Genomic DNA, 22,815 nt, shown 5'->3' on the forward strand with positions numbered 1-22,815 from the left:
GTTTCAAAGGGGAAGACCCTGATGTTAATGTAAAACTTCCAAAGGGGGAGGTGGATATTTCTGGGCCCAAGGTGGACATAGATGCCCCAGATTTCAACATTGAAGGTCCAGAGGGAAAGCTGAAAGGTCCCAAATTTAAGATGCCTGAAATGCACGTCAAGGCACCTAAAATCTCCATGCCAGATCTTGATTTCAACCTGAAAGGACCTAAAGTGAAGGGAGATGTGGATATGTGCGTTCCAAAGATTGAGGGTGATTTGAAAGGTCCTGAGTTTGATATCAAAGGCCCCAAAATTGACCTTGATGCACCAGACGTGGATCTTCATGGCCCAGAGGGTAAACTCAAAATGCCTAAATTCAAAATGCCCAAGTTTGGAATGCCTGGGTTCAAAGGAGAGGCACCAGACGTGGATGTAAGCCTTCCAAAAGGGGAGATTGATCTCTCAGGTCCAAAAGTAGACATTGATGCTCCTGATTTGGAAATTGAAGGGCCAGATGGGAAATGGAAAGGTCCTAAATTTAAGATGCCTGAAATGCACATCAAGGCACCCAAAATCTCCATGCCAGATGTTGATTTACACTTGAAAGGCCCTAAAGTGAAGGGAGATGTGGATGTGTCTGTTCCAAAGATTGAGGGTGATTTGAAGGGGCCTGAGTTTGATATCAAAGGCCCCAAAGTTGACCTAGATGCACCAGATGTGGATCTTCATGGCCCAGAGGGTAAACTCAAAATGCCTAAATTCAAAATGCCCAAGTTTGGAATGCCAGGGTTCAAAGGAGAGGCACCAGACATGGATGTAAGCCTTCCAAAAGGGGAGATTGATCTCTCAGGTCCAAAAGTAGACATTGATGCTCCTGATTTGGAAATTGAAGGGCCAGATGGGAAATGGAAAGGTCCTAAATTTAGGATGCCTGAAATGCACATCAAGGCACCCAAAATCTCCATGCCAGATGTTGATTTACACTTGAAAGGCCCTAAAGTGAAGGGAGATGTGGATGTGTCTGTTCCAAAGATCGAGGGTGATTTGAAGGGGCCTGAGTTTGATATCAAAGGCCCCAAAATTGACCTTGATGCACCAGATGTGGATCTTCATGGCCCAGAGGGTAAACTCAAAATGCCTAAATTCAAAATGCCGAAATTTGGCATGCCTGGGTTCAAAGGGGAGGGACCAGACGTGGATGTAAGCCTTCCAAAAGGGGAGATTGATCTCTCAGGTCCAAAAGTAGACATTAATGCTCCTGATTTGGATATTGAAGGGCCAGAAGGACACCTAAAAGGTCCTAAATTTAAGATGCCTGAAATGCACATCAAGGCACCCAAAATCTCCATGCCAGATGTTGATTTACACTTGAAAGGCCCTAAAGTGAAGGGAGATGTGAATGTGTCTGTTCCAAAGATTGAGGGTGATTTGAAGGGGCCTGAGTTTGATATCAAAGGCCCTAAAATTGACCTTGATGCACCAGATGTGGATCTTCATGGCCCAGAGGGTAAACTCAAAATGCCTAAATTCAAAATGCCCAAGTTTGGAATGTCTGGATTGAAAGGGGAGGCACCAGACATGGATGTAAGCCTTCCAAAAGGGGAGATTGATCTCTCAGGTCCAAAAGTAGACATTAATGCTCCTGATTTGGATATTGAAGGGCCAGAAGGACACCTAAAAGGTCCTAAATTTAAGATGCCTGAAATGCACATCAAGGCACCCAAAATCTCCATGCCAGATGTTGATTTACACTTGAAAGGCCCTAAAGTGAAGGGAGATGTGGATGTGTCTGTTCCAAAGATCGAGGGTGATTTGAAGTGGCCTGAGTTTGATATCAAAGGCCCCAAAGTTGACCTTGATGCACCAGATATGGATCTTCATGGCCCAGAGGGTAAACTCAAAATGCCTAAATTCAAAATGCCCAAATTTGGCATGCCTGGATTCAAAGGGGAGGGCCCTGATGTGGATATAAAAGTTCCAAAGGGGGAGGTAGATATTTCTGGGCCCAAGGTAGACATAGATGCCCCAGATTTGAACATTGAAGGTCCAGAGGGAAAACTGAAAGGTCCCAAATTTAAGATGCCTGAAATGCACATCAAGGCACCCAAAATCTCCATGCCAGATGTTGATTTACACTTGAAAGGCCCTAAAGTGAAGGGAGATGTGGATGTGTCTGTTCCAAAGATCGAGGGTGATTTGAAGGGGCCTGAGTTTGATATCAAAGGCCCCAAAGTTGACCTTGATGCACCAGATGTGGATCTTCATGGCCCAGAGGGTAAACTCAAAATGCCTAAATTCAAAATGCCCAAATTTGGCATGCCTGGATTCAAAGGGGAGGGCCCTGATGTGGATATAAAACTTCCAAAGGGGGAGGTAGATATTTCTGGGCCCAAGGTAGACATAGATGCCCCAGATTTGAACATTGAAGGTCCAGAGGGAAAGTTGAAAGGTCCCAAATTTAAGATGCCTGATATGCATTTCAATGTTCCTAAAATCTCCATGCCAGACATTGATTTGAATTTGAAAGGTCCTAAATTGAAGGGGGATGTGGATGTTTCTGTACCAAAGCTAGAAGGGGATTTGAAAGGGCCTGAGTTTGATATCAAAGGTCCCAAAGTGGACATAGATGCCCCTGATGTGGAGATTGAAGGTCCAGATGGGAAATGGAAAGGCCCCAAATTTAAGATGCCCGACATGCATTTTAAAGCACCTAAAATCTCCATGCCAGACATTAACTTTAATTTGAGAGGCCCTAAAGTGAAGGGTGATGTGGATGTCTCTGTTCCAAAACTAGAAGGGGATTTGAAGGGGCCTGAGGTTGATATCAGAGGCCCTAAATTGGACATAGATGCCCCTGATGTGGAGATTGAAGGCCCTGATGGGAAATGGAAAGGTCCTAAATTTAAGATGCCTGAGATGCACATCAAGGCACCTAAAATCTCCATGCCAGATGTTGATTTACACTTGAAAGGTCCTAAAATGAAGGGAGATGTGGATGTGTCTGTTCCAAAGATCGAGGGTGATTTGAAGGGGCCTGAGTTTGATATCAAAGGCCCCAAAGTTGACCTGGATGCACCAGATGTGGATCTTCATGGCCCAGAGGGTAAACTCAAAATGCCTAAATTCAAAATGCCCAAATTTGGCATGCCTGGGTTCAAAGGGGAGGGACCAGACGTGGATGTAAGCCTTCCAAAAGGGGAGATTGATCTCTCAGGTCCAAAAGTAGACATTGATGCTCCTGATTTGGAAATTGAAGGGCCAGATGGGAAATGGAAAGGTCCTAAATTTAAGATGCCTGAAATGCACATCAAGGCACCCAAAATCTCCATGCCAGATGTTGATTTACACCTGAAAGGCCCTAAAGTGAAGGGAGATGTGGATGTGTCTGTTCCAAAGATCGAGGGTGATTTGAAGGGGCCTGACTTTGATATCAAAGGCCCCAAAGTTGACCTTGATGCACCAGATATGGATCTTCATGGCCCAGAGGGTAAACTCAAAATGCCTAAATTCAAAATGCCCAAGTTTGGAATGCCAGGGTTCAAAGGGGAGGCACCAGATATGGATGTAAGCCTTCCAAAAGGGGAGATTGATCTCTCAGGTCCAAAAGTAGACATTGATGCTCCTGATTTGGAAATTGAAGGGCCAGATGGGAAATGGAAAGGTCCTAAATTTAAGATGCCTGAAATGCACATCAAGGCACCCAAAATCTCCATGCCAGATGTTGATTTACACTTGAAAGGCCCTAAAGTGAAGGGAGATGTGGATGTGTCTGTTCCAAAGATTGAGGGTGAATTGAAGGGGCCTGAGTTTGATATCAAAGGCCCCAAAGTTGACTTTGATGCACCAGACGTAGATCTTCATGGCCCAGAGGGTAAACTCAAAATGCCTAAATTCAAAATGCCCAAGTTTGGAATGCCGGGGTTCAAAGGGGAGGCACCAGACATGGATGTAAGCCTTCCAAAAGGGGAGATTGATCTCTCAGGTCCAAAAGTAGACATTGATGCTCCTGATTTGGATATTGAAGGGCCAGATGGGAAATGGAAAGGTCCTAAATTTAAGATGCCTGAAATGCACATCAAGGCACCCAAAATCTCCATGCCAGATGTTGATTTACACTTGAAAGGCCCTAACGTGAAGGGAGATGTGGATGTGTCTGTTCCAAAGATTGAGGGTGATTTGAAGGGGCCTGAGTTTGATATCAAAGGCCCTAAAATTGACCTTGATGCACCAGATGTGGATCTTCATGGCCCAGAGGGTAAACTCAAAATGCCTAAATTCAAAATGCCCAAGTTTGGAATGTCTGGATTGAAAGGGGAGGGACCAGATGTGGATATAAAACTTCCAAAGGGGGAGGTGGATATTTCTGGGCCCAAGGTAGACATAGATGCCCCAGATTTGAACATTGAAGGTCCAGAGGGAAAACTGAAAGGTCCCAAATTTAAGATGCCTGAAATGCATTTCAATGTTCCTAAAATCTCCATGCCAGACATTGATTTGAATTTGAAAGGTCCTAAATTGAAGGGGGATGTGGATGTGTCTGTACCAAAGCTAGAAGGGGATTTGAAAGGGCCTGAGTTTGATATCAAAGGTCCCAAAGTGGACATAGATGCCCCTGATGTGGAGATTGAAGGTCCAGATGGGAAATGGAAAGGCCCCAAATTTAAGATGCCCGACATGCATTTTAAAGCACCTAAAATCTCCATGCCAGACATTGACTTTAATTTGAAAGGCCCTAAAGTGAAGGGTGATGTGGATGTTTCTGTACCAAAGCTAGAAGGGGATTTGAAAGGGCCTGAGGTTGATATCAGAGGCCCTAAATTGGACATAGATGCCCCTGATGTGGAGATTGAAGGCCCTGATGGGAAATGGAAAGGTCCTAAATTTAAGATGCCTGAGATGCACATCAAGGCACCCAAAATCTCCATGCCAGATGTTGATTTACACCTGAAAGGTCCTAAAGTGAAGGGAGATGTGGATGTGTCTGTTCCAAAGATTGAGGGTGATTTGAAGGGGCCTGAGTTTGATGTCAAAGGCCCCAAAGTTGACCTGGATGCACCAGATGTGGATCTTCATGGCCCAGAGGGTAAACTCAAAATGCCTAAATTCAAAATGCCCAAGTTTGGAATGCCAGGGTTCAAAGGAGAGGCACCAGACATGGATGTAAGCCTTCCAAAAGGGGAGATTGATCTCTCAGGTCCAAAAGTAGACATTGATGCTCCTGATTTGGAAATTGAAGGGCCAGATGGGAAATGGAAAGGTCCTAAATTTAAGATGCCTGAAATGCACATCAAGGCACCCAAAATCTCCATGCCAGATGTTGATTTACACTTGAAAGGCCCTAAAGTGAAGGGAGATGTGGATGTGTCTGTTCCAAAGATCGAGGGTGATTTGAAGGGGCCTGAGTTTGATATCAAAGGCCCCAAAATTGACCTGGATGCACCAGACGTGGATCTTCATGGCCCAGAGGGTAAACTCAAAATGCCTAAATTCAAAATGCCGAAATTTGGCATGCCTGGGTTCAAAGGGGAGGGACCAGACGTGGATGTAAGCCTTCCAAAAGGGGAGATTGATCTCTCAGGTCCAAAAGTAGACATTAATGCTCCTGATTTGGATATTGAAGGGCCAGAAGGACACCTAAAAGGTTCTAAATTTAAGATGCCTGAAATGCACATCAAGGCACCCAAAATCTCCATGCCAGATGTTGATTTACACTTGAAAGGCCCTAAAGTGAAGGGAGATGTGAATGTGTCTGTTCCAAAGATTGAGGGTGATTTGAAGGGGCCTGAGTTTGATATCAAAGGCCCTAAAATTGACCTTGATGCACCAGATGTGGATCTTCATGGCCCAGAGGGTAAACTCAAAATGCCTAAATTCAAAATGCCCAAGTTTGGAATGTCTGGATTGAAAGGGGAGGCACCAGACATGGATGTAAGCCTTCCAAAAGGGGAGATTGATCTCTCAGGTCCAAAAGTAGACATTGATGCTCCTGATTTGGATATTGAAGGACCAGAAGGAAAATGGAAAGGTCCTAAATTTAAGAAGCCTGAAATGCATTTTAACGTTCCTAAAATATCCATGCCAGATATTGATTTAAATTTGATGGGTCCTAAACTGAAGGGAGATGTGGATGTTTCTCTTCCCAAAGTAGGGGGCGATTTGAAAGCTCCCAAAGTTGAAGTGAAAGGACCAGATATTGATCTTGACGCTCCAAAACTTGATATAGAAGGAAAGACAAAAAAATCAAGATTTAAACTTCCTAAATTCAGTTTTTCCGGCCCTAAAGTTCAAACCCCTGATGTGGATGTGAAACTTAAGAAATCTGATATTGATATTTCTGGACCAAAGGTGGATGTGAGTGCTCCAGATGTGGATATTCAGGGGAAAGCAAAAGGATCTAAATTTAAAATGCCTTTCCTAAGTATTTCATCACCTAAAGTGTCAATGCCAGATGTGGAGTTAAATCTGAAAGGGCCTAAACTGAAAGGAGACCTAGATGTTTCTGGCCCAAAGTTAGAAGGGGATTTAAAAGGGCCTGAAGTTGACATCAAAAGCCCCCAAATAGACTTCAGTGTACCAGATGTTGATATTCACGGCCCAGAGGGTAAACTCAAAATGCCCAAATTGAAAATGCCTAAATTTGGCACACCTGGGCTCAAAGGAGAGGCACCAGATGTGGATGTAAAACTTCCGAAAGGGGAGGTGGATGTTTCAGGTCCCAAGATAGACATTGATGCTCCAGATTTGGAAATTGAAGGTCCTGATGGAAAACTGAAAGGCCCCAAATTTAAGATGCCTGAAATGCATTTCAATGTTCCTAAAATCTCCATGCCAGACATTGATTTGAATTTGAAAGGTCCTAAATTGAAGGGGGATATGGATGTTTCTGTACCAAAGCTAGAAGGGGATTTGAAAGGGCCTGAGTTTGATATCAAAGGTCCCAAAGTGGACATAGATGCCCCTGATGTGGAGATTGAAGGTCCTGAAGGAAAATGGAAAGGCCCCAAATTTAAGATGCCTGAAATGAATATCAAGGCACCGAAAGTCTCAATGCCTGACATTGATTTTAACCTCAAGAGCCCTAAACTGAAGGGAGACATAGATGTTTCTGGCCCTAAGATGGAAGGCGATTTGAAGGGGCCTGAAATTGATGTCAGAAGTCCCAAAGTGGACATTGATGCACCAAACGCAGATATTCACGGCCCAGAGGGTAAACTCAAAATGCCTAAATTCAAAATGCCCAAATTTGGAATGCCTGGGTTCAAAGGAGAGGGACCAGATGTGGATGTAAGCCTTCCAAAGGGGGAGATTGATATTTCAGGACCTAAAATAGACATTGATGCTCCTGATGTGGAGATTGAAGGACCAGAAGGAAAATGGAAAGGTCCAAAATTTAAGATGCCTGAAATGAATATTAAGGCCCCTAAAATCTCCATGCCAGATTTTGATTTGAATTTGAAAGGCCCTAAATTGAAGGGCGATGTGGATGTTTCTGTTCCAAAATTAGAAGGGGATTTGAAAGGCCCAGAAGTCGATATCAAAGGCCCTAAACTGGACATAGATGCCCCTGATGTGGAGATTGAAGGCCCAGAGGGAAAATGGAAAGGCCCCAAATTTAAAGTGCCCGACATGCATTTTAAAGCGCCTAAAATCTCCATGCCAGACTTTGATTTGAACCTGAGAGGCCCTAAAGTGAAGGGGGATGTGGATGTTTCCGTACCAGATTTTGAAGGTGATATGAAAGGCCCAGAAGTTGATATTAAAGGTCCCAAATTGGACATAGATGCTCCAGATCTTGACATTGATGGTCCAGAGGGAAAGCTGAAAGGTCCTAAATTTAAGATGCCTGAGATGCATTTCAAAGCACCTAAAATCTCCATGCCAGACATTGATTTGAATTTGAAAGGTCCTAAATTGAAGGGGGATGTGGATGTTTCTGTTCCAAAATTAGAAGGGGATTTGAAGGGGCCTGAGGTTGATATCAGAGGCCCTAAATTGGACATAGATGCCCCTGATGTGGAGATTGAAGGCCCTGATGGGAAATGGAAAGGCCCCAAATTTAAGATGCCTGACATGCATTTTAAAGCACCTAAAATCTCCATGCCAGACATTGACTTTAATTTGAAAGGTCCTAAAGTGAAGGGGGATGTGGATGTTTCTGTTCCAAAACTAGAAGGGGATTTGAAGGGGCCTGAGGTTGATATCAGAGGCCCTAAATTGGATGTGGACTTGAACCTTAAGGGCCCTAAGCTGAAAGGAGATCTAGATGTTTCTGAACCTAAGTTGGAAGGGGATTTGAAAGGTCCTGAATTTCATATCAAAGGTCCCAAAGTGAACATTGATGCCCCAGACATTGATATTCATGGCCCAGAAGGAAAACTGAAAATGCCCCAAATGAAATTTCCTAAATTCAGCATGCCTGGGTTCAAAGGGGAAGGCCCAGATGTGGATGTAAATCTCCCAGAAGGAGGGGTTGATATTTCGGGTCCTAAGATAGACATTGATGCCCCCAATTTGGATATTGAAGGGCCTGAAGGAAAATTGAAAGGTCCCAAATTTAAGATGCCTGAAATGCACATCAAGGCACCTAAAATCTCCATGCCAGACATTGATTTAAATTTAAAAGGCCCTAAAATTAAAGGAGACATGGATGTTTCTGTCCCTAAGATAGAAGGTGATTTAAAAGGTCCAGAGATAGACATTAAATCCCCCAAAATGTCTGTTGATGTTCCTGATCTTGACATTGAAGGTCCAGAAGGAAAACTGAAAGGTCCTAACTTTAAGATGCCAGAAATGCACATTAAAGCACCCAAAATCTCCATGCCAGATGTAGACCTGAATCTAAAGGCACCTAAACTGAAAGGAGACCTAGATCTTTCTGGTCCAAAAATAGAGGGTGATTTGAAAGGTCCTGAATTTGATATCAAAGGTCACAAAGTGGACATTGATGCACCAGACATCGATATTCATGGCCCTGAAGGAAAACTGAAGTTACCCAAAATGAAGCTGCCTAAATTCAGTACGCCTGAGTTCCAAGGGGAAGGCCCAGATGTGGATGTAAGTCTTCCAAAGGGAGAGATTGATATTTCAGGTCCTAAGATAGATATTGGCGCTCCTGATTTGGACATTGAAGGTCCCGAAGGAAAACTGAAAGGGCCAAAATTTAAGATGCCTGAGATGCATTTTAAGACACCCAAAATCTCAATGCCAGACATTGACGTAAATTTGAAAGGTCATAAAATGAAGGGGGACTTTGATGTTTCTGTTCCCAAGATTGAGGGTAATCTAAAAGGTCCTGAAGTTGATATCAAAGGCCCAGAATTTGGGATTAGAAGTCCTGAGCTTGATGTTGAGTGTCCAGATGTGACCACTGAGGGCCTTGAGGGAAATGTTAAACTTCCCAAATTTAAGAAACCAAAATTTGGGTTTGGAATTAAAAGTCCTAAGGCAGAAATCAAATCTCCTGAAGTGGATATTGCTGTCCCGGAAGGTGAACTGAATGTGGAGTCTCCTGATATTGGCATTTCTGGCAAAGGAAAGAAAAGCAAATTTAAAATGCCTAAACTTCATATGAGTGGCCCTAAAATTAAAGGAAAGAAGGGTGGATTTGATATGAATCTACCCAGTGGTGAGATTGATGCAAATTTGAAATCTCCTGATTTAGATCTGAATGTAACTGGCCCAGAGGCAACAATAAAAGGAGATATTAATGTCAAATCCCCCAAAGGAAAGAAACCAATGTTTGGGAAAATCTCTTTTCCAGATGTTGAGTTTGATATTAAATCACCTAAGTTCAAAGCTGATGCTTCTGTGACAGCTCCTAAAATGGAAGGAGAATTTAAAGCACCTGATTTGGAGGTTTCCACACCAGGTATCAAAGGTGATATAAAGTCACCAGGTCTTGACGTTACAGCCCCAAGTATCAGCGCGAATCTCCCTGATGTTAACATTAGAGGTCCTGATATCAATCTTAAGAAACCTAAGGTCAAACTTCCAAGTGGAAATATTGATATAGCTGGTCCAAAAATGGAAGGTGATCTGAGAATCCCAGGTACTGACGCAAACATTAATGCCCCTGACATGAAACTTAAAGGACCTACAGTGAATCTGCCTTCGGTGGACATTTCTGCTCCTTCATTCTCTGCATCTGATCTTGATATTAACTTGAAAGGACCAAAAGTAAAAGGTGATGTCAGTCTTCCCACAGCAGAACTGGAAGGTCCAGAAGGAAAACTAAAATTTCCCAAGTTCTCACTGCCCAAGATAGGGAAACCAGGTCTGAATTTAGAAGGAGCTGATGTGCAGCTCCCCTCGGCAAGTGTGGATGTTTCAGTTCCGAGTATTGAAGGAGGTGTGAGTGTTCCTGCAGCTGAAGGACTAGATGCAAAACTGAAGGGACCTAAGGTGACTATGCCATCAGTAAACCTTTCAATGCCCCAAGTCTCTGGACCTGATTTTGATGTAAACGTGAAAGGACCAAAACTAAAAGGAGACCTGGATGTTTCTAGTGACCTTAAAGGTCCAAAGGTGGACATACATGCACCAGATATTGATATGAAAGGCTTTGGAGGAAAGCTTAAAATGCCCAAGTTTAAATCTCCAACTTTGGAGGGACCTCAAGCAGATCTGAACATGAAAGGGGACACTGGATTTTCTGCCCCGCAAATTGACGGGGGCATGAAAGTGCCAGGCATGGATGTACATCTCGGTGCCCCAGATCTTGATATTAAAGGGCCTACAGTGAAAATGCCATCAGTAGGTATTTCTGCCCCAGATTTTGATGTAAATTTGAAAGGACCAAACTTAAAAGGAGATCTTGATCTTTCTGGTGGCATTAAATACCCGAAGGTGGCTGTAGATGCACCAGATGTTAACTTGGAAGGTCCAGGAGGTGCAATTAAACTTCCTTCACTGAAGCTCCCCCAATTTGGCATTTCTACTCCTCATGTTGAGGGGTCTGACATGGGTGTTAATATTGAAGGACCACAAATTAAAGGAGACCTTACTGGCTCAGGGATTGATGGAGAATTGAAAGGGCCTACGTTTAAAATGCAACCACTTAAAGTTTCAGCTCCAAAAATCCCTGCACCTGACATTGACTTTAACTTAAAAGGACCAAACCTAAAGGGTGATGTTAATATTGCTGGTGATGCTAAAGGCCCAAAAGTTGGAGTAGAAGCACCAGATATCAGCATCAAAAGTTCAAGTGGAAATATTCAAATACCGTCAGTTAAACTGCCCAAATGTGACATTTCAGGTTCCCAAGGCATGAAGGTTTCTGGGGTGGGTATTGCTGCTGATGCTCCTGATGTCAGTTTAACAGGTCCTGCCTTCAGTGTATCAGCACCAAAAGTTTCTGGGTCAGATTTTGATGTAAATTTGAAAGAGCCTAAAATCAAAGGAGGTTTTGGCATTTCTGGAGACATGAAAGCTCCTGATGTAAATGTTGGGGCACCACACTTGGGCATTCAGCATTCAGGTGGTGAATTCAAAGGGCCACAGCTTTCATCTTCTGGTTTTGATGTAGAAATGAATGTGCCAAATGTTGCAGGGGGTCTTCATGTTTCTGGACCAAAGATAGAGGGTAGTCTGAAAGGTCCCAAGGTAGGAATCAAAGGTCCTGGCATAGATATGAATATTCCACAAAGTAACTTAGAAAGTGCATCAGGAAAAGTGACATTCCCCAGGATGAAATTGCCTAAATTTGTGTCTTCAGGACATGAGGTAACAGGAAGAGAAGTAGGGGTTGATGTTAACTTTCCTCAGCCAGATGCCAGTATCCATGCTGGTGCGGTGGAGGCTGAGTTTGAAGAGCCAGATGTCAAACTTAAGAAATCTAAAATTAAGATGCCAAAGTTTAATTTTTCAAAACCTAAAGGCAAAGGCGCCAGTGTTGGCTCACCAGAAGCCTCCGTGTCCATTTCAGGATCTAAAGGGGATTTGAAAAGTTCCAAGGCAAGTCTAGGTTCTATGGAGGGTGAACTGGGGGGAGGAGAGGCTGCTGCCACTTCACCTAAAGGGAAGTTTTCGTTATTTAAAAGCAAAAAGCCACGTCATCGGTCATCTTCCTTTAGCGATGAACATTCCTCCCAGTCAACGCCCACTGGCACCTTGGAGTTTGAGTGCAGCTCAGGAGCAGAGAAAGAAAAGCAGGCCAAGATGAAATTTGGAACATTTGGAGGGATAGGGTCAAAAAATAAAGGTTCTTATGAGGTAACTGGAAGTGACGATGAAGCAGGAAAGATGCCAGGGAGTGGGGTCTCGTTAACGTCCAAGAAATCCCGCCTGTCTTCCTCTTCGAGTAATGACAGCGGGACAAAGGGGGGGTTCCGAGTGCCAGCAGTAGAACTGACCGTTGCCAAAAAGAAAGAGTAAAGCGTCCGTGTAAATATGTCTGTGTATATATATACACCTTCTGTGCGTTTGTATATAAATTTCATAGCTTGAAATACTTTCAACGTCAGCAATAAAATGAGTGGCACCTAGGGAAATGTTAGACTTCATGTTGCCTACCCAAAAGAGAGGAGAGTTTAAAAGCAAGTGACCTTGGAGCTGTACCACAGTTCATCTGATGTATTTGAAAGTTTTGTGTTCATGACTTTGGTTTGCGCATTAAATGCTGAGAGCTTAAGTTTACTAGCAAGCTATTTTGATATCCTTTTCATTTTACTGGATATTTTCAGTGTCGGTTTATGGAAATAATGTTTCCATTTTAATTACCCTTTGGCTTTTATTTGCAGGGCTTACATTTCTATAATGAGAATGGATATATTGAAAACACTGTAAAATATATAGATACAACTGAAATATGTCACTTTCCCTTGTAATGTGGGGTTTAAAATGACACGGAGTGTTTATCACAGAAAGCTATGGTTTCTATTAGCTTTGATAGTTGTGGTGGTAAAAAAGTACCCCAGTTTAATTTAAGACTAGTGAATCCTGGTTGCTTATGATGAAAAACAGAATTTACCAATTAATGACTAACCTGTTTTGGTTGGATTTGACTGACACCATCTTAGTTGTCTCCATATGTTTGTTTCATTATTTGTATTATAAGAGAGGACTTTTCTTAGTTATGGTGCAAAAATCTGTGACTGCCACTTTTCTGATATTTGTTATAATTTCTGTTAACAAATGTATCTTGATTTAAAAAAATCTTTCAGCACTTTAATGGCAAATGAATTGAGAATGTAAGAAGATTGATCTTGTAAAATGCAAATAAACTGTTTATTAACCTTGCTCCTCTGTCGCTTTGCTGTTGTAGGGGGTGGGGGTTAAAATGCTCCAGCTGTACCTCTCCCCTATCCCCGAAGACATGTGCAAAAGCTTCCCAGTGCCTAGCTCTCTGCTCCCATCCCCTGGATGCAGCTGGAACAGACCCTACCTGGACTCCTTTCCCTCCTCTGCCTCACCTCCTTTGGACACGGGTGCTCTAGCTGATACACCTGGCTCCCCTGCTTTTGCCCTCTCTGATCCCCACCTATAGCCCGTTTACCCCCTGCCAGACACAGCCACTATAGCTGTCCCATCCTGCAGACACAAGTGGAACAGGCCTGATGCCATGCTCCCTTCCCTTCTGGTCCCCAGCCTCCTGGACACAACTGTAATCACTCCTACATAGGGAGGAGAGGATAACAACACTCAGTGACCACCCCCAACCCAGGATGGGCAAATCCTCCAGCAAATCCACATCAGACGCTGGAAGGGTCTGGTGGCAGGAGATCCAAAGCAACTTCCCCGGGTAGGGAGTACAAGGGGAGGGTGAAACTCCCAGTGAATCCCTCCCCTATCTGATGAGGGGAGAGCATGGTTTAAAGCCCCTAGTGAAGGCACAGGGAAGGAACTAGAATGGGTGTATTTTGGCTCATGGGGTGCACATTCCTAATTCGTGAGGTTCATCTCCCCTAATTACATCCTGGAGAAACCCCACCACCACCCTCAATTCTTGACTGGACAAAACATCGGCCTCCCAATTCAAACCTGACGAGACCAACCAGCACCCCCTGTTCCAACCTCAATGCACCTCAATCGTCCTACGATCCCCCAGACATCCCAACCCTGGGCTCACCAACCACACCGATTTACCAATGCCCCTAAATCTTGACCCACTGTTACTTGCTCACCCAGCCCTGGACTTACCTGCTTGCCACATATAGAGACCTCTGCTGATGCCCCTCAAGACTGATCTGCATTTCCCCCGGTTATCCCTGCCCTGGGCTCCCCCAAGACACAACTTTGCTTATGGCCCTCAATACCGACCCACACCTCCTGCAGTAGTCTAGCCTTGGTCTCTCCCCCACAACTCTGCCAATGCCCCTTTATCTCAACCCACAGCCCCCCCCTGCTCTCCTAGCCCTGGGCTCCTCACCACCTCCAAACATCTCTGCCGATGCCCCTCAGTCCTGACCCTCAGCCTCTCTGCTAGCCCAGCTCTAGGCTCTCCATGGACATATGTAAATCTGGATAGGGCTTTAGAGAAAAGGAGCCCCCTTCACCATCTATTGAGTGAGCAGAGTCCTCATTTGCATGGGCAACTCCCACCTGGCCAGTGTGATCATTTTTGGCCATTTTGGATTAAAATGAATGTAAATCTTGGCTGTAGGGGTGATGAAATGTTATTTGCCTGATTGCATGACTAAAGGGGAGAAGAACAGTAGTGCATATGCCCTAAATAAGGGGTCATCCTTTCCTATACCTCACTCTACAATCACTGGGTAGTGAACTGCAAGCCAAATGAAAAAAAAAAATCTAGGGTTTGTGGGGGGGTTATGGGAGTTGCTTGAGTCTTTCTCTGCTAAGGGTGGATAGTATAATAATATAGCTGAGTTTCAAAGTAGGAGCTGTGTTAGACTAACAAATTTATTTAATGGATATTTTCAGTGTCAGTTTATGGAAATAATGTTTCCATTTTAATTACCTTTTGGATTTTATTTGCAGGGCTTACATTTCTATAATGAGAATGGATATATTGAAAACTCCATAAAATATATAGATACAACTGAAATATGTCACTTTCCCTTGTAATGTGGGGTTTAAAATAACACAGAATGTTTATTTCAGAAAGCTATGGTTTCTATTAGCTTTGATAGTTGTGGTGGTTAAGAAAAGTACCCACAGTTTAATTTTAAGACTAGAGAATCCGGGTTGCTTATGATGAAAAACAGAATTTACCAATAAATGACTAATCTGTTTTGGTTGGATTCGACTGACATCATCCTAGTTGTCTCCATATGTTTGTTTCATTATTTGTATTATAAGAGAGGACTTTTCTTAGTTATGGTGCAAAAATCTGTGACTGCCACTTATATAGTTGAGTGTATTCCATAGCAAGTCTTCTTCTACCTGGCAGCTACTGGACCTGGAATCCCTGATGATAGGGAGGGATTAATAAAAGACTATTTCTTGAAACCAACTGTCCCATGGAGGAGTCAGAATGGCAGGGACCAGAGAGAAGTCCCCTTGGCAGCTGGGACTGATAGCTGCCTTACCCACATGTGCTGCGAACATGGAGGTGCAGAACCTGGGAAAGGACCTTTGTTCTTGTTGATTACAGGGATGGTTTGACAGGTTATAAATTGGGCCTTTTCTCAGTAGACCTGAGTGGTGAGGAGAAACTTCCCCCTTGGGCAGCTTATTCCACAATTGCCCATGCTGAGGCTTCTTGCACCTTCCTGTCAAACAGCTGGTACTGGCCACGGTTGGAGACAGGGAAAGTGGAATTCAGGGACTGATGGTCTGATGGCAGAACGAAACCTTTTTACCATTTTTGGGTAAAGTGAAAATAGCGGCATGGAGGACGGAGATTTGGGAGCCCCCTCCAGGAACCCTCTCTAAAGAATCCAGAGGACGAACTGGTTTCCCTTTCCACCTCACCTCTGTGGCACTCGAAAGCTTGTCTCTCTCACCAACGGAAGTTGAGCCAATAAAAGATGATGTCTCACCCACCTTGTCTGTCTCATATTCTGGGACCAAGACCGCTACAACAACACTGCAAACAACAATGCAGCATTTTATTTTTTGTTGCCCTGCCCCTCCCACAAGAGAAAAAAGACACAGCTCTTTGGAGCATGGGCTCCCTCTTAATGTGTATCTATGCCGTGGTTGGCGCAATGGCTCTGTAACCTCAATGGGTGTCCCTGGTGTTACTGTGCTGTAAGTAATAGCCACACTCCAACCCCTAATGCTGCTCTTCTACCTCTTTCCTGCCCCAGGCTTGCAGATCTGGAAGCCCTGGTGCTGCAGAGCTCCTTCCCCTCCTGCTGTGCTGCCTGCCCATGTCTACACTTACAAGCTTACAGCCGCACAGCTGTACCGATACACCTGCGCCACCGTCCGAGTGCTCGTGTAGCCGCGTTCTGCCGATGGGAGAGAGCTCGCCCGTCGACTCAACGAGCAGCAGTAGCCATGTCGAGTGTGTCTCCCGCTGACAGCGCTGTGCACATGAGCACTTATGTCAGCAAAACGTATGTTTTTTTTTCACACCCCTGAGCAACAAAAGTTTTGCCGACATAAGTGCAAGTGGAGACAGGGCCACGGGGTGCGATGGGGGTGTCCAGATGTAGAAATCTAAAATTAACATATACGCTTAGACCAACGCTGGTCTTTGTCAGCCGCCACAAGTGTGAAAATACTTCCCTCCGAGCTAGTGGCCAGGAGCAGCTAATGGGAGTTTTGCGAGGGAGTTCTCCAGGGGACGCAGGAGCGACTACGTGACCTTCGGGTAAGCGTGTTGTCTTTAGTGTGTGTGTTTGTGGTGTGTTCCCTGCTTGACTGATGTATATAGTGTGGTCTGTTTGTTTGGGGCACCCGCGTGCTGACCTGAGTCTAGTGGCCTGCTAGGCAAGGTTGAGAGCTTCTTAATGAGGCTTTGATCTCTTAAGCCCTTTAGCATCTATCAACCCTTAATGAGGAGGTGGGGCTACTCAGGGAGAACAGGGTTTAAAAATACTGCTCCTAACCGACCAGAGGAACTAGTGGACAGGAGCAGTTAACAGGAGTTTTGTGAGGGAGTTCTCCAGGTGACAGAGGAGTGACTATGTGACCCTTGGGGTGAGTTTGTTGTCTGTCGTGTGTGTGTGGGGTGCTTGCTGCTTGACTGACGTACATAGTTGTGATGGGATCCCCGGGGTGCAACCTGGGACTGTGGGAGCACTATGCCCCCTTTTCTAACTAGCCTGGGTTGTCTCTCACAATGCCTTACTGGTGGCAAGCAGCAAACCCCTCCAGGTGCTGTTACTACTCAGTACAACCGCATGTGGAGCCCCGCACCCAGCTATACTGCATGAATGCTCCCAGAGCCACTCTTGAATCACACAGAGAAAGGCACCAGCCAGATCCCCAGCACTGTACCCCAGGAATATACCGTCTTGCACTGCTCAAGACCCTTGAGCAATGCAAGTTTATTACTTGGTTCACCACTTCATCAATGGACAATGGACATGCCCCAGCCTTTGTAACCTGAGCAGATTTACCAAGCACTTCAGGCAAACTCGCTGGTAAAGATAAACAGTAAAACATCTTTATGATTACAAAAGATAGATTTTAAGTGATTGTAAGTGATAGGCAAAAAGTCAGAGTAGTTACCAAAAGAAAATAAAAGATAAGCATGCAGTCTAAACTCTCAACCTATAGACTGGGTGACATCTAGATTAAGCAGTTTTTCTCACTCCACTGGATATTGCAGGTTGGTCACAGTCTTTCATATGCAGGCTTTTGCTCTTAGCCTCAGGACAATCTCTTCAGCTCCAGCTTTCTCGTTGGCTTAGCATAGGTAGGAGAGAAGAGAAAGGATGAAGCATGTGGCCACTGTGTTGTGTTTTAGACCCTTGGTCCCTGTGCTTGGAGAACACAAGTCCAGGCATATCTGGAGGGCATTGCTGAGTCACCAGGCAAGGTAGAGCAATTCCCCTGGTGTGCCCTTGTGCAAGTGAGTCTTTGCATTGTAGCTGGGCAATGGCTATTGATGGTTGTTTGATACCCACCATGATGTTGGTTAGCTCCTTTGTTCTTGTCTTTGTTCTTGTCTGGGGCTCTAATATCTGGGCAATCCCACAGCATATTTTAGTGACAACCAGATAACACAATCTCATAACTTCATATGCACTAATAATTATTAGGACTAATTATTTAGATAGAACAATGGCTTTCAACAGATCATAACTTTTCCCCAGTACCTCACCTGGCATGCTTTAGATGAAATATCACAATTATATATACATGATGAATATTGGAGTTACAGGGTGCTCCCCTCGAGATATAGAATGTCACAATAGTGTGCTCTGTTTGGTTGGGGCACTTGTGCTGTGCCTAACAGCCTGCTAGGCAAGGTTGAGAGCTTCTTTACCAGGCTTGGACCCCCAAGCCCTTTAGTGTTCATCACCCCTTAACGAGGGGGCGGGGCTACTCAGGGAGAACAGGGCTTTAAAAAACCTGTTCTTGAGCAACCAGAGGAGCTAGCAAACAGAAGCAGCTAACAGGGGAGTTTTGTGAGTGTGTGTGTGTGTGGGGGGGCGCGCTAGATACACTTCATTAACGTTCTTTAAACTTAAGGCAATAAACAGCCCAGATAAAAACAACAATAAAGGAAACAGCTGCAGGAGTAAAAAGAGAATGCAGGCAGAAGTCCAGCCACAGAGTGGGGGCTGTCCAGTTTATTGCACTGAATGCAGCATGTATGATTATCTGCCCAATGGGTGGGTGGCGTACGTGTGCATTCAGTGCAAGGAGCTTCTGCCCCTCAGATATCATGTATGGGCTTTGGAGGCCAGAGTGGCTGAACTGGAGGAGCTAAGGAAGACAGAAAGGTACATAGATGAGACATTCCAGGATACAGTAGAATGGTCCCACCCCCAGTCTGACAGCCCCTGTGCTGTTGAGGAGGATGAAAGTCTCAGGGAAGGAGAACATCCAACTGGAGCAGAGGGACATGATCCCATAGTTGGGACCCTCCTCCCAGATGATGTCATGGTATCCTACTGAGGATACCCCTCTGAGAGAGCGAACTCCAGTTATTAGGAAGGTTTCAGAGTAGCAGCTGTGTTAGTCTGTATTTGCAAAAAGAAAAGGAGTACTTGTGGCACTAACAAATTTGTTAGTCTCTCAGGTGCCAAAAGTACTCCTTTTCTTTTTAGTTATTAGGAAGAGACAGGTAATGGTAATGGGGGATTCGATCATTAGAAACATAGATAGCTGGGTTTGCGATGGCCGGGAGAACTGTGTGGTGACTTGCCTGCCTGGTGCAAAGGTTGCAGGTTTCCCGAGACATCTAGATAAACGTATGTGTAGTGCTGGGGAGGAGCCGGTGGCTGTGGTACATGTAGGTCCCAATGACATAGGGAAGGATGGGAGAGAGGCCCTGGAGGCTAAATGTAGGCTGCCAGGTAAGAGATTGAAGTCCAGGACCTCCAAGGTAGCATTCTCTGAATGCTTCCAGTTCCATGCGCAGGGTCAGTCAGACAGGCAGAACTGCAGAGTCTCAATGCGTGGATGAGACAATGGTGTAGGAGGAGGGGTTTAGATTTATTAGGAACTGGAAAGCCTTTTGGGAAAGGGGGAGCCTATACAGGAAGGATGGGCTCTACTTAAACCAAAATGGAACAGGATGGCTGGCATGTCAAATTAAAAAGGTCGTAGAGCAGTTTTTAAACTAAGGGCTAGGGGAAAGCGGACAGGTGCAGAGGAGCATGTGGTTCAGACAGAGACATCTCTTAGGGCAGTGTTTCTCAGCCAGGGCTCCATGTACTCCTGGGGGTACGCCGAGGTCTTCCAGGGTTTACGTCAACTCGTCTAGATATTTGCCTAGTTTCACAGCAGGTTACATAAAAAGCACTAACAAAGTCAGTACGAACTAAAATTTCATACAGACAATGACTTGTTTATACTCCTCTCTACACTATCCACTGAAATGTAAGCACAATATTTATATTCCAGTTGATTTATTTTCTGATTATATGGTAAAAATGCAAAAGTCAGCACTTTTTAAGTAATAGTGTGCTGGGGCGCTTTTTTGTATTTTGATGTCTGATTTTGTAAGCAAGTACTTTTTACGTGAGGTGAAACTTGAGGGTACACAAGACAAATCAGACCCCTGAAATGGGTACAGTAGTCTGGAAAGCTTGAGAGCCAGTGCTTTAGGGGAGGATCTATTAATGGAAATTATCTATATCCAAGTAAGGAGGAGAGGATGGAATATGATAAAATACGGATAGGATCTGATGAGAAATGGTGAAATGAAAGAGTTCCATTCAATTACATCACATAATGGCAGACAGCCAAAAAGTGACAATTTTTTAAAGTGCTTATATACAAATGCTAGAAATCTAAATACTAAGATGGGTGAACTAGGGTGCCTCCTATTAAATGAGGATATAGATATAACAGGTGTCAAGGTTCCGTCCCCACTCTGAAGTCTAGGGTACAGATGTGGGGACCTGCATGAAAGACCCCCTAAGCTTATTCTTACAAGCTTAGGTTAAAAACTTCCCCAAGGTACAAACTTTGCCTTGTCTTGAACAGTATGCTGCCACCACCAAGCGTTTTAAACAAAGAACAGGGAAAGAGCCCACTTGGAGATGACTTCCCCCAAAATATCCCTCCAAGCCCTATACCCCCTTTCCTGGGGAAGGCTTGATAATAATCCTCACCAATCTGTACAGGTGAACACAGACCCAAACCCTTAGATCTTAAGAACAATGAAAAATCAATCAGGTTCTTAAAAGAAGAATTTTAATAAAAGAAAAGGTAAAAGAATCACCTCTGTAAAATCAGGATGGTAAATACCTTACAGGGAAATCAGATTCAAAACATAGAGAATCCCTCTAGGCAAAACCTTAAGTTACAAAAAGACACAAAAACAGGAATATACATTCCATCCAGCACAGCTTATTTTACCAGCCATTAAACAAAAGGAAATCTAACGCTTTGGTGTCCCCCCTTTGTAAAACGATTACTAGCTAGATTACTTACTAACTAACAGATGTAAGGCTGCATTCCTGATCTGTTCCTGGCAAAAGCATCACACAGACAGACGAACACTTTGTTCCCCCTCCCCCCCCGTCCAGATTTGAAAGTATCTTGTCTCCTCATTGGTCATTTTGGTCAGGTGCCAGTGAGGTTACTTTAGCTTCTTAACCCTTTACAGGTGAAAGGGTTTTACCTCTGGCCAAGAGGGATTTTATAGCACTGTATACAGAAAGGTGGTTACCTTTCCCTTTATATTTATGACAACAGGCATCACAGAAACTTGGGGGAATGAGGATAATCAATGGGACACAGTAATACCAGGGTACAAAATATATCGGAAGGACAGAACTGGTCGTGCTGGTGGGAGAGCGGCACTATATGTGAAAGAAAGCATGGAGTCAAATGAAGTAAAAATCTTAAATTAACCAAACTGTACCATAGAATCTCTATGGATAGTAATCCCATGCTTGGATAAAAAGAATATAGAGGTAGAGACATATTGCGGATCACCTGACCAGAATGGTGATCGTGACTGTGAAATGCTTGGGGAGATTAAAGAGGCTATAAAAATAAAAACCTCAGTAATAATGGGGGATTTCAACTATCCCCATATTGACCGGATGGGGATCTGTCATCTCAGGATGGGATGCAGAGAGAAAGTTTCTTAACACTGTAAATGACTACTTCTTGGAGCAGCTTGTCCTGGAACCCTAAGAGGAGAGGCAATTCTTGATTTAGTTCTAAGTGGAACACAGGATCTGGACTGCTTGGTAACAGTGACTATAACATAAAATTTAACATCCCGGGGGATGTTTGTGTGGATAAAAATGAACTTCTTTGTCTGGTACTGGTGAATTTTTAAAAAGCTGGCTAAAGTAAGAATGTGGGATTCCACTCTGTGCTGTAAATACTTTCAATAGGCTGGTTAACTACTACTTGCCACACTGAAGGGCCTTAGCGAGACAAAGGTGGGTGCAGTTATATCTTTTAGTGGACCAACTTCTGTTGGGGAAAGAAACAAGCTTTCAAGCTACACAGAGCTCTTCCCCAGGTCTGGGGCTATGTCTACATTAGAGACCTTACAGCTGCACCACTGAAGCTGCGCCACTGTAAGGTCTCCCGTGTAGCTGCTCTATACTGGCGGGAGAGCTCTCTCCCACCAGCATAATAAAACCATCCCCATGAGTGGCAGTAGCTATGTCGGCGGGAGGACATCTCCCACCAACATAGTGCTGTCCAGACCGGTGCTTCTGTCAGTGAAACTTATGTCAGTCAGGCCTGTGTTTATTTCACGCCCCTGACCGACAAAAGTTTTACCAACAAAAGTGCTAGTGTAGACATAGCCTGAGAAAGGTACTTGGTGTCACAGCAAAATACAAGATGGAACAGAGAGTTTAGCATAAGTAGTTCGCACATAATCTAAGGGACCATTTTATTGTGCTGTAGCTATTTCAGTATAACTCCCCCTGTTCTAAATAAAAGCAGTTCTATTCCCAACTACTTACTCCACTTCCAAAGTTTTTCTCCTACAGCCATGCTGGTCAGTTTCCCCATGTAGACAGGCCCTGAGGCTCCTGTAGATATACAGTGATCCAAGTTGATGGGAGTGAGATCTGTAACATGTTCATTGGTGCTCCATTGGAACAAATTACCGAGGGCAGCGGTGGATCTCCATCTCTGGATGTCTTCAAGCCTGCAGGCCTTTCTGGGAGATAGACTTAGTCCCACATATGTTATTTGGCTCAGTACAGGGGCAAACGGATGAAATTCTATGGCCTGTGTTACACAGGCGGTCAGATCAAAAGATCCCATTGTCCCTTCTGCCCTTAAACTCTAGGAAGCCATTGTTGCAGCTTTGCCTAGAGAAAGGAAGGCA

The 22,815-nt window shown here is 44.2% G+C and overlaps 1 protein-coding gene across 1 annotated transcript in view; it reads left to right on the forward strand.

Annotated features, from left to right (window-relative positions):
- AHNAK (AHNAK nucleoprotein) overlaps positions 1 to 13,217 on the forward strand; it is a 37,062-nt gene extending 23,845 nt beyond the window's left edge. Inside the window, exons 8-13 of the mRNA XM_077821521.1 lie at positions 106 to 1,020; positions 1,198 to 8,187; positions 8,302 to 8,664; positions 8,887 to 9,868; positions 9,932 to 10,555; positions 10,640 to 13,217. Coding sequence (XP_077677647.1) covers positions 106 to 1,020; positions 1,198 to 8,187; positions 8,302 to 8,664; positions 8,887 to 9,868; positions 9,932 to 10,555; positions 10,640 to 12,353 — 11,588 coding nt within the window. The 3' untranslated portion in view covers positions 12,354 to 13,217. The remainder of the gene's footprint in view (positions 1 to 105; positions 1,021 to 1,197; positions 8,188 to 8,301; positions 8,665 to 8,886; positions 9,869 to 9,931; positions 10,556 to 10,639) is intronic.
- Positions 13,218 to 22,815: the final 9,598 nt, after the last annotated feature.

This window comes from Eretmochelys imbricata, chromosome 7 (assembly GCF_965152235.1).
Source record: "Eretmochelys imbricata isolate rEreImb1 chromosome 7, rEreImb1.hap1, whole genome shotgun sequence".
Classification (NCBI taxonomy): domain Eukaryota; kingdom Metazoa; phylum Chordata; order Testudines; family Cheloniidae; genus Eretmochelys; species Eretmochelys imbricata.